General features: G+C 42.6%; 1 protein-coding gene across 8 annotated transcripts in view; it reads right to left on the reverse strand.

Annotated features, from left to right (window-relative positions):
- Positions 1 to 11628, reverse strand: part of senp7b (SUMO specific peptidase 7b) — a 67702-nt gene that overhangs the window by 12918 nt on the left and 43156 nt on the right. For all 8 annotated transcript variants that reach the window (XR_005129645.1, XR_005129643.1, XR_005129639.1 and 5 more), the window contains exons 13-17: positions 9184 to 9302; positions 6644 to 6760; positions 4542 to 4661; positions 4198 to 4290; positions 764 to 924 (exon numbers count right to left, since the gene is read on the reverse strand). Coding sequence is in view for 1 of the 8 variants with exons in the window: in XM_037534525.1 (XP_037390422.1) it covers positions 764 to 924; positions 4198 to 4290; positions 4542 to 4661; positions 6644 to 6760; positions 9184 to 9302 (610 nt within the window). In the remaining 7 variants the exon portion in view is untranslated. The remainder of the gene's footprint in view (positions 1 to 763; positions 925 to 4197; positions 4291 to 4541; positions 4662 to 6643; positions 6761 to 9183; positions 9303 to 11628) is intronic.

An 11628-nucleotide genomic window follows, 5' to 3' on the forward strand; every position in this document is an offset into this window, starting at 1 on the left:
CACTGAAACCTCGCTGCCCAGAATCCTCAGAGACGCATTTGGGGATTTCTGCATCGGTCAAGTTTCAGATGGAAGAGAGATGTTCTTACACCTACAAGAAACATGGAAACCACATGCGGCAAACGAGATTAATTAGCGGAGACGGTGGAAAGGCCATGTGTACTAGAGCCGTCCATGACTCAATGTTCTCTGTTGACCAAAGAACCATAAACAAAACAACACAGTATCGTACAACACAAGACTATAAACTGTAAAATAGTTTGCACTTTTAAAAGGCCTGTATTGCACATTTCTGTTTTATTTTTCCTCCTATGGTCAGTTATGATAAACTTTAGGTATAAAAACAGACATGATTTACTTTTACACAACCATTTCCGAACCTCTTTACTTCAAAATACCCAGGCTGTTTTTATGATTGTGCATTTACAACTGTTGTATGGAAATGACATCTGTTCTGTGTGGCTGTGCTTTCTTAGAGAGGTGCACTAAAACGCTACATTGGGGATCATGCCCACTCAGACACCCTTGACCAGGCTGCTGGCTCTGGTTGAACAGCAGTGAGTTGTCTGAGAGGGCAAAGAGTGTCCTTTTAACCATCATCTCAAAAATGAAAACTGCTCATCTTTGAATATTACCGATTGTTGCAGCCCTACATGTATCGGTTCTAAATTCATCCATAATATCACAATATTTTCCACTATTGGACATTATTTTACACCTGTTGACCTCTCTCCCTACTGGACAGCTGTAGTGTATCCAGCACCTGTTTGCCGCTGACCAGTGGAGGGCGGTCTGCCCTGGCCGCTCGGCCTGCTGGGTGACTCTGTGGTACTCAAAGTGACCACTGAAGCTGGGCGCTTCCACGGCACGGACTCAGGCTCCAGAAGACCAGGGAAGCAGATGACCACCAGGTACCAGTGAGCTCTGTATGGAGAGAAAGACATGGTCATTGGTCACAGAGCTTGTTAGCTGAACTGAGATTAACCGCTTTAATGGCCACAACCCTGCCAGCATCCAACTGCTTATTCAGTACTTCTATATATTAAGAATAACTATTATTTTTCAGGTAATTATATGATCATATAAATTAGGACAAGGTTATTCAACTGAAACTTGGACGTCCAGTTAGATAACATTTCTTATTCTGGACGTATCTTTATCATCTATCAAATCAAAAAAGTAATTGTTTTAAAATTAGACTGGTGACCTGTCCAAGGTGTATCCTGCCTTCCGCCCAATGACCACTGGGATAGGATCAGTTCCACTACCCCGCCACAAAGCAGAAGGAAGTGGTTTAGAAAATGTGTGTGTTCTAAAACTATGTACAGAAGTATTGGGACACCTACACACTACACCTATAGGAGCCGCTATGATATCCCATTCGGAATCCATACGCAATAATATGGAGCCCCCTTCTACAACAGCTTCCACTCTTCTAGGAAGTCTCCTACAAGATTTTGCAGTGTGTCTGTGGGATTTTTTGCCCATTCGACCAGAAGAGCATTTGTGAGGTGAGACACTGATGTTGGACGAGAGTTCCTGGCTCGCAATCTTAGTTCTAGTTCATCCCAAAGGTGTTCAGTGGGGAGTTGAGTCAGAGCTCTGTGTGGGCCAGTCAAGTTCCTCCACAACAAACTCACCCAGCCAGGCCTTTATGGACCTTGCTTTGTGCACTGGGGCTCAGTCATGCTGGAACAGAAAAGGGTCTTCCCTAAACTGATCCCACAAAGTTGGAATTAAGATTTCCCTTCACTGGAATTAAGGGGCCTAGACCAACCCCTGAAAAACAACCCATATCATTATCCCTCCTCCACCAAACTTTACAGTCAGGCAGGTAATGTTCTTCTGGCATTTGCCAAACCCAGACTCATCCATCAGACTGACAGATAAAGAAGTGTGATTCATCACTCCACAGAATACATTTCCACTGCCCCAGAGTGGAGTGGTGGCATGCTTTACTTTAATTTTATACACCTGTTAACAATGAGAGTGGCTGAAACACCTGAACTCAATTATTAGGTGGCGTATCCCAATACATTTGTCCATATATTGTAGGGTGGGGTGTCCAAATACATTTGTCCATATAGTAACCAATGAATAACAAAACTATTGTTTTATGATAAGATTTGAATGCAACTTTAAAGCGTGAGAGCCAGTGGGCTAGATTCATTAAACAGGGCATTAACAGCGCTATGTCATGTGGCGTCACTAGTGTTCCAGGCAAGAGCCAATCAAAATCCACATGCAAATGAGATCAAACGTATTGAAGACCTAAGGCAAGTGAAGCTCTGGTTGGCTGGCAAAAAAACAAACAAAAAAAAAAAACAAACAGAGCTACAAATTTTGAGGAAAGAAGTGCTGACAAATAACAGTAAACTAAACTAAAGTGTAACATCTTAAAACTTTGATTGTAGGAATTTATTTTAGCGTGTAAGGTTTCATTTCTCATGGCTAAGAATAGCCTTTTTACAGATGTTATAATTGCAGTAACAATTTTTACAAAAATCAATTTAAGTGTAGCGTTATTTTTTAGTACAATGAAAAATTTTATTGGCATGCTGAAATTTAAAGGATAAGTCCTTTTAGCGTTTATTATTTATTTTTCTTGATCTTGAGGATTCAAGGTACATGTGAAAAGTTAAATTCCAAAAGTAAGTATTCAATTTTGACTATTTAAAATCCAGTATACAAAATCCACCGTAAACTTAGGTTTAAGGCTAAGACCGCTTGCAATACAATCAACTCAAACGTAATCACAATCTCAATGTCACATTACTCTCTATTTATTTGGCTCCATCACTAAGCTAACCGCCAAGCTATTTGCTTTTAGCATTATGGAGAATCTTGTCCATAGTGTCTTTGTGATCCGATCACTCAAACCACCTCTGGAGGTGGTCAGGCACATAGAACCTTTGTAATGTGAATGTTAAAGCGTCCCGGGCAGCAACGAATGACCGCCTTAATCAACTGTGTCATCACAGTCGAGACGGAAGTAGCTGTGTAGCGTCTGCTCTTCGTCTCCTCTCACATCTATTTAGACCTTTAAATGTTTGTAATGGCTCGTTCTCAGATAGACAGAGTGAGAGTGAGAGAGAGAGAGAGAGACACAGAGAGAGGTCACATGTGCTATGGCTGGCTTCCATCCTCTTTCAGTGGGCACTGTTTGTTCTAATAAAAACGTTTGCACACTCCCGCCTCTGTGTGTAGACAAACGGGCGGACGTATTTAATTGACCATCAAAGGGGAAATTCGAGTGCTGTGTGTTGGGGTGGCCTCATCAGTCTTAAAAGAACATACTGTACTATGTACTACGAGTCCTAGTTTAGCACTTTGTGCCATTTGTTTTTGAACTGGACACTGGCACCATAATCACTAGGTGTAAACTCACATAATTCTTTTAAACCTACCAAAAGCAAGAACAGCGTTACTGCGCAACATTTAACTTTCAGTGCAACAAAATAAAACTCATTTTAGGCCGAATACCTCCCAAGTTCTAGGAATGTCAGGTGGTGTGACCGTCCAACCCACGGTCCCACCCACGGTCCTGCATTGGTTTCCATCTGAGTTAGTCACAATTGAAAACGACTGCCATAGGTCAGACTGGCCTTTAGCTGGCTTTATTGTCCTGCAGCTTTATTAAATGCACTTTTCAAAGCTGTGGCCGTCTGACTATCTGAAGGCTCAGCCGTTTCTGTAGACTACATGATTCACGTGACCGTGTGATTAGTTGCTTCTATTCAGAACTAGTTTAGTCTCTACATGTATGTGTTGACCTGCTCCCACCCACACCGAGCTGGGTAGCCACCCGCTCCCAGCACCACAGGGTACTTTAGGAGTCCCATGGGAATGCAGACTTGTAGTATACAGATCATTACAGTATAAGATTATTACACTGGTTTACTCAACAGCTGGGGATGGAGGTAATTTGCTTTGGTGTAACGAAAAGACAGAACAAATCCAAATAGCTAAAATATATACCAAATATATAAATACATAAATGTAATAATGCCCATTGGTATTGTGGTAAATGTAATAATGCCCATTGGTATTGTGGTAAATGTGTTAATGCCCATTGGAACATACATAAATAAAAGTTTGTTTTGTTTATATCATTTTAGCAACTGCACTCTCAACACCCGTTTGTGTGAATGAATCTGTGAAAAAGAGAGAGTGAGCAAGTGAGAGCAAGAGACTCACTCCTGGTTGACTGGTATGAAGAGGTAGTCCTTGCTGAAGATGTCTACGTGTCTGGTCCATGTTTTAACTCTGCGATGACGTCTGCACTGAGCCCTGCAACAAACAAGAAGTGAGGCATTAGCTCTGTTAGTGCGGCTTGTTAGAATAAGTGAGAACACTGCCATTCAAACCCGGTGCGCACCAAAAGAGAGTCAATTAGTGAGGCTGAAAACTGTGGCGAGCCGTTTTAGCTTTCAATCCTTTTTTCTTGATCTCAGGAATTCATTTTAAACATGTGTAAAATGTTGGTCTCACTATATAAGGTTTACATTGATAAGACAGGTTTGTGTGGGTGTGATACTCACGTGATGCCGGCCTCCTCCTCACTACTGTTGTCCTTGCGTGTGAGCTGTTTGTAGAAGAAGCTGCTAAAGATGTGGGATCTGTTGGCCACGTCCTGATCGGCTCTCTCCAGCTGCAGGTACCTGCCGAGAAACGGGCCACTGAGCTCCCTCCACTCTTAGTATGTGCCGATTTACATAGAGGACATTAAGGTTATATTCACATTACCAGGGTGAAGTGGCACACATCCGATTTTTCGCCCTAAAATAACTCAGATCTGATGTTTTCAGGGCTGTGTGGACACGTGAATCTGATCTTTTCAAATCCGACCTGAGCCACTTTCATATGTGGTCCTAGACTGGATGCATATCCAATTCATAGCAATGCAAACTTAATGTGAAGCTCAGATCACAATTCATGTGCTTTTTTTCCCACTGCACATGCACCATCAGTGTTACTCTGGCAGCAGCGCCGAACAGACGTTAAAGCCTGTAAACAGTGGAGAAGCAGCTCATCTCACCTTTTTCGTCTTCGTCTCGCTCTAATAATGAAGCTGAGAGCTGATCAGAGTTAATGATCTTCACAGCGAAGCTCGTTAGTTTGTGCTGATGATGCAGAGATTCATTCACGTGGCGTTACTGAGTAGGATGTGCAAATGCGGCTCATTTCAGGACGCCGGTTCGTTTGCATTGATGATAGATTTGAGTCACTTACCTAAACAAGTGTGAACCATCGTGTCAGAGAGATCGGATCTGAGCAAAAAATCAGATTTGAGCACTTAGGCTTGTAATGTGAACGCAGCCTTTGCTTACTTTTGGGGAATAGCACAGGTCCAAAACTACGTATTGGTAAACATAAGCAAAGATCCAGAAGTGGCAAGACAGATAACTGTTTTGTTCTGCAAGAGAAAGCATGACGCGTGGGCGTCAGAGAACCACGTGGTGGGCTGCGATGGCGTTTGTTACTGAGGTACACTATTTGAACACATTGTCATACTAATATGTCATCATGATATGCTCCTAAGAATAGTCACTGGTTTTCACAGTGACTAAGTTTCATAGATTGTTTCTCATTGTTACACTGATAGGTCTTTAACATTAAGCAATGGATATCACTGCTTATTCCAAACACTTCTGTCAAATGACAGGTTTCTTTTTCCTCTACATTCATTACTGTAGAGGAAACTGGGGGGAATAATTCTTCAGATCCACAGTTCAGTTTTGTCCTTGATTCCACAGTTCGGTTTATAACTGAGGCTTTTTTGGTTATTTTTACCAATACAATAAGTTACCAACAGGTGGGAACACTAAAGCTGCTGAGTAACCTCACACTGAATGCAGTTTGTGCTTTAAAGTTGCTGCTACAGCTATTAGCCATTCATTTTCATCCTCAAACATGTTTAGTGGCGCTACGGACCCTGACAACCTTGCACCCTGCCGGGAGCTTTTTGCCACTTTAACTAGTTTACTGTTAGCAAGCGGTTTCAACATCTCCAGCTAATATGGCAAATCTAGTGTTCTGGTTATAGTTATTTTCCCATATCTATCGATTTATCACCTGTAGACGTTAGCTAACGTTACTATACCCCCAAATCATTTACATCCTTTATTTAATTTGGACTCCCACATTGTTGTGTGTTTGATTCGCTAACAATTCTGAACACGTTCTGGGATTGCAATCTTAACATGTACGACAAAGTATGGGGCGGTCGTGGGCTGGAGGTTAGGCAACCAGCCCTGTGACGGGAAGGTTGGTGGTTTGATCCCCTGAACCAACAGTATGTGACTAAAGTGCCCTTGAGCAAGACACCTAACCCCCAACTGCTCCCCGGGCGCTGCGGATAGGGCTGCCCACCACTCCGGGCAAGTGTGCTCACTGCCCCCTAGTGTGTATGTGGTATTTCACTGCACGGATGGGATTTTTATGGGTCTTGTCCCTGATTGTAGGCTTCTTGGTTAGCAATTAATCACTGACATTGGTTCTAAAGCCAACATCCACATCCTTAATGTTAACATAAATTGTACTGATATTGGCAATAGTGAAGATTTCATTATCAACACTGGAAAAGAAAAAGACCCCTTGCTTTTATATACACAGACACAGCCAGAGCAGTAAGAGTACTCACTTGAGGTAGAAGTCGATGATGACGTCGTTCAGAAACTCGCCGTCCCTAAGGCACTCCAGGTCTTCTGTCGTCACGGTGATGCCGCCTTTGGAAGGCGGAGGGGGGTACTGGATCAACCTGTTTTAAAAAAAAATTCACATAGTTAGAGCAGTTATAGCGGTCAAAGTGTCTCTAATAACTGTGTAGTTACATATGAACAACATATGCAACAACACTGTAACTACTAATGATTGTCACTGTTACAGTGGGATTACAGAAGTACACCTTATGTAACTTCAGTTTTGCCTCATGTAATTAAGATAATTACATGTATCTTAATAGTTGTATCAACCTATTCTCTCTCATATAATCACACAAGGGTAATAACATTAACGTAAATAACTAACACTGCACTACAGGAACTTTCTGTATAAAAGATACACTTGTGTAATTACATGTGGCAAAACTGATGTTGACACACATGTAGGCTATAAGCTATATTATATATAATAAGCTATATTTCTGCTACCCATCTGTAACATTGACAATCATCAGTAGATAGTGTTGCTACAAATGTTATTCGTGTGTAACTACACAGTTATTAGAGACACAATATAAAGGGGACCGTTATAGCATTCATTAACAGTCATAGCACACAGAAAAAAGTTATGATTATTACTACTACTGTGATTAATAAACGGGAGATCTGCATATTGCTAAATATCATAAGGACATAATGTTCACTATCAATCAAATGTACCGCTAAAAATATCCCTACATCATGTGAGTCGCACATAATATCTGTGATACATACCCCAATAACCATAAGTGAATATACACTGCAGCTCTATTTAAAGCACCCCAGACGGCTCCTCTGACAACAAAATTCCCCTCCAATGTTCAGTGACACTCGTGTTGGCTTTTGAAGTCCAAACTTCAAAAACTTTATGGAAAGTTCTGGAGAAGTGACATGGAAACTGTCGCAACACGAGCCAGAAATTTAGCTCCAACCAAAGCACGAATGAGTCGAGTCAGCTTACCCGTAATCACAGTCATCACACAGTGTTCTGAAGCGGCCAATTTCAGGTCAATACCAGGAAAGCTGGTCAAGGATCATATCCTATTTATATAATTATCGTTATTAGAAAATGAAATGAAACTGAGACTAGACCAGAACTCTTACTGTAAAACAGCTGATGCTTCTTGAGTTTATTTGGCAAGAATTATGGACTCAGCCAGTGTAATTGCGTGCATGCTTTTTTTTTCTACACACACACACACACACACACACCAATCAGCCATAATCAGCTCATTGTCCATTTTATCAGTTCCACTGACCATATAGGAGCACTTTGTAGTCCTACAATTCCAGACTGTAGTTCATCTGTTCCATCTGTACACTCTGTTGCCCTGTTTTACAGGTCAGGACCCCCACAAGGACACCAAAGAGCAGGCATTATTTAGGTGGTGGATCATTCTCAGCACTGCAGTAACACTGGTGTGGTGGTGGTGTGTTGGTGTGTGTTGCACTGGTGAGAACAGATCAGACACAGCAGTGCTGCTAGAGTTTTTAAACACCTTAGTGTCTCTGCTGGACTGAGAATAGTCCACCAATCAAAAACATCCAGCCAATGATGAAGGACTAGTGGATGACCAACACAGCAGCAGATGAGCTATCGTCTCTGATAGGAGGATCTAACAGAGTGGACAGAGTGTTAAAACTCCAGCAGCGCTGCTGTGTCTGATCCACTCACACCAACACACCACCACCACATCAGTGTCACCACAGTGCTGAGAATGATCCGACACCCAAATAGTACCTGCTCTGTGAGGGTTCATGGGGGTCCTGACCACTGAAGAACAGGGTATCAGAGAAACAGATGGACTACAGTCTGTAACTGTAGAACTACAAAGTGCAGCTATACAGTAAGTGGAGCTGATAAAGTGGATGATGAGCATGTAAATGAGAAGGTGGTCATAAAGTTATGCCTGACTGGTGTATATAGGGGCGGGATAAAATAATATTGCTTTCCTTTGCAATCCGTTATCGATACACTGGTGCCAAACGTCAATTTATTTCTTGAAACATGCATGTGCTGTTAACACTCTAACCCAGGGGTGTCCTACTCGAACACTAAAAGGGGCATATTCAAAAACCTCTACAACTCTGAGGGCCGTTTGTGGTTTCATTCCATTTTTACTTAACATTGTGCCATGACTCCAACTGGCCATTATTTATCCTATATATGCCAAACCTGCAACAGCAAAATAGGCACTGAATACAAACTATTCAAAAATAATTTCAAATAAAAATAGCTTTATATAAAATAATAGGCTACATTGGCTACAGATACCTGTTAAACCTCTTTACATGTAGCCAGGAGGAAGGTCTTTAAAACTGCCTGTTTGCTTAAACACCATCTTTTTTGTGTTGGCCCGTACTGGGTGGGAAGGAGGTTAAAGCACATTATAATTATTTCACGTGTGTGTGTGTGTGTGTGTGTGTGTGTGTGTGTGTGTGTGTGTGTGTGTGTGTGTGTAAAACCTGTGCTTGTGTGTACCTTCGGGGCTGGCTCTGCTGTTTTGTGTGGCTGCGCAGTGAGGTGTGTCTTGTGGCCATTGCGTCGGTGGCCTTTGTAGCCCCCTCTGCTCTGCTGGGTCTGGTCCCAGCTGGACTGCCCTGTAATCAAGCAGAGAACCATCAGTTTTATCTTTGTCATCCATCTCTTGGCTGAACATGCAGGTCATATGTGGGGTGATAAGAGAAGGATTAGAGCCATTTAGCAAATATTGGCCCTCAGCTTGGAAATGTGGAATAAAAGAAAACATTAGTGGGGGGGATAAAAACAGAGAGAGAGAGAGAGCGAGCAGAAGAAAGAGACATCTAAGAGAAGGGAAGAGACAGCAAGAAAGCAGGAACGAGGGTAAAGAGAGAGTCAGAAAAAGAGACAAGACAATGAGAGAGAGACAATTAAAGAGAAGGCAGGATAGACAGCAAGAAAGCAGGCATGAGAGAGAAGTGAAAGGAAGAAAGAGGTGAAACATACAGAGGGAAAGAGGATGGGGGAAAAAAAAGGGAGAGAAGGAAAAAGACAGAAAAGGGGAGAGTGGTAAAGACAGAGTGCAGGAAAGGGGAAAACGGAGGAAAAAAGGAAAGAAAAACAGCTAAAAGAGGGAGATAGACAGCAAGCAAGCCGGAAAGACAGAAAAGGAGGGAAAGAAAAAGAGCGTATGAGATATGTGAGGGACAGAGAGAGAGAAAGAGAGACTGAGCTACATAGTTGGTCTCCATCATTCTTGAACAGTGTCAGCCAAAAAGAGAGACAGAGAGAGGGGGGAGAGAGGGAGGGAGAGAGGGGGGGGGGGGGGGGGGGGAAAGAAAGAGAGAGGAAGAGAGGGAGAGAGGGAGAGACGGGGGTAAGTTACATCACAGCAGGGAATCAAACCTCAGCCCAAACACAGATTGGGCCTGACAGAAACCCGAATCTCCCTCAACTCAGTTCCACTGTGTGAAGTGTGAATAAACCCTTTTACAACGGACACATCGCGGCCAAGACCCCTAACGAGCTGGCTGAAGGGGCCAGCAGAAACTCCCTGAGATGGCATGAGAGCGAAGCCAAGAGCCGTTTGAACTGATTAAGCGCCGACTCTCTTCTGCCAAAGCCAGCGGGTGTTACTGATCAGCTGGAACAAAAGAGCTGGACCGGGCCTGTGAGGACACGATTGAAGAGTGGACCACAGAAGACGGGACTGGAGCAGAACCGGTTTAATCTGAGAGGAATACTTTACTGGCAAATCTCATTTATACAGTTTTGGCCCCTCAAAACAAATACAGTCAATTAGCCAAGTCACGTCTGGCTTGGTATGAGGCTATTTGGTGGGGTATAAACTTCCATCATCTGTTAGCCGCATTAGCCCACAGCAAAACTGCCCTGGCTGATCGACTTTATTTGGGGCACAGAAGAAACCTCAGTAAATGAGAAAAGGGGGAAGAGAGGTGGGGGTAGAGAGATAGGAGGAGAGATATAGAGAGAGAAAGAGGGACACCTGCAGAGAGAGAAAAAAACAAGGCAGAGAAGGGGAGAAAGGAGAAAGAAGACGGGGGGGAAAGGAAAAAAGAGTGAAAGAAAGAGGAAGAAAGACAGAAAGGGATGGACAAAGATAGAAAGGAAGGAAGGAAGAAAGAAAGAATGGCAGAAAGAGAAGGAGGAAGAGAGACAAAGAAAAAGAAAGGTAGAGAAAGAAAGAGAAAGAGAAAGAAAAGATGGAAAAGTGTAAGCTAAAGAAAGAAGAGAGAGCAGGGAAAAAAATGGAGAGAAAAAAGAAAAGAGAAAGAGAGGCAATGGCAGACAGAGAGGGATAAAGAAAAAGAAACAGAAAAAGAAAGAAAAAAGGAGAAAGAAGAGGAAGAGAGGTAGTGAAAGAAAGAGAAAGAGATAAAGATAAATATAGAAAAAAGAGAAAGATAGAAACAAAGGGAGAAAGAAGGGGGTAACAACAGAAAGACAGAGAAGAGAAGGGTAGAGAAAAAAAGAGAAAGAAGGAAGAAAGATGGAAAGGAGGAAGACAGAAAGGGTTAGAGAAAGACAGAGAGAGAGAAGGAAGAGAGGGAGAGAACAAGACAGAGAAGAGAGAGAAAGAAGGAAGACAGGGAGAAAGAGAAAAGTGAGAGGGAGGCAGAGATAGAGAAGAAAGAATGAAGGAAGAGAGAGGGAGACAAAGAAAAGAGAAAGAAGGGAGAGGGAGAGAGAGAGAGAAAAAAGAAAGAATGAAGGGGGAGAGAGAGAGAGAAAAGAGAAAGAATGAAGGGGGAGAGGGAGTGAGAGAAGAGAGAAAGAAGCAAGAGAGGGAGAAAGAAAAGAGAGGAAGGGAGAGAGAGAAAAGAGAGAAAGAAGGAAAAGAGAGGGAGAAAGAAAGAGAAAAGAGAGAAAGAAGGGAGAGGGAGAGAGAGAAAGAAGGAAGAGGGAGATTAAATGAGAGAGAAAGAGAAGGAAGAGAAGTAGAAA

Source organism: Pygocentrus nattereri, chromosome 25 (genome assembly GCF_015220715.1).
Source record: "Pygocentrus nattereri isolate fPygNat1 chromosome 25, fPygNat1.pri, whole genome shotgun sequence".
Taxonomy (NCBI): Eukaryota; Metazoa; Chordata; class Actinopteri; order Characiformes; family Serrasalmidae; genus Pygocentrus; species Pygocentrus nattereri.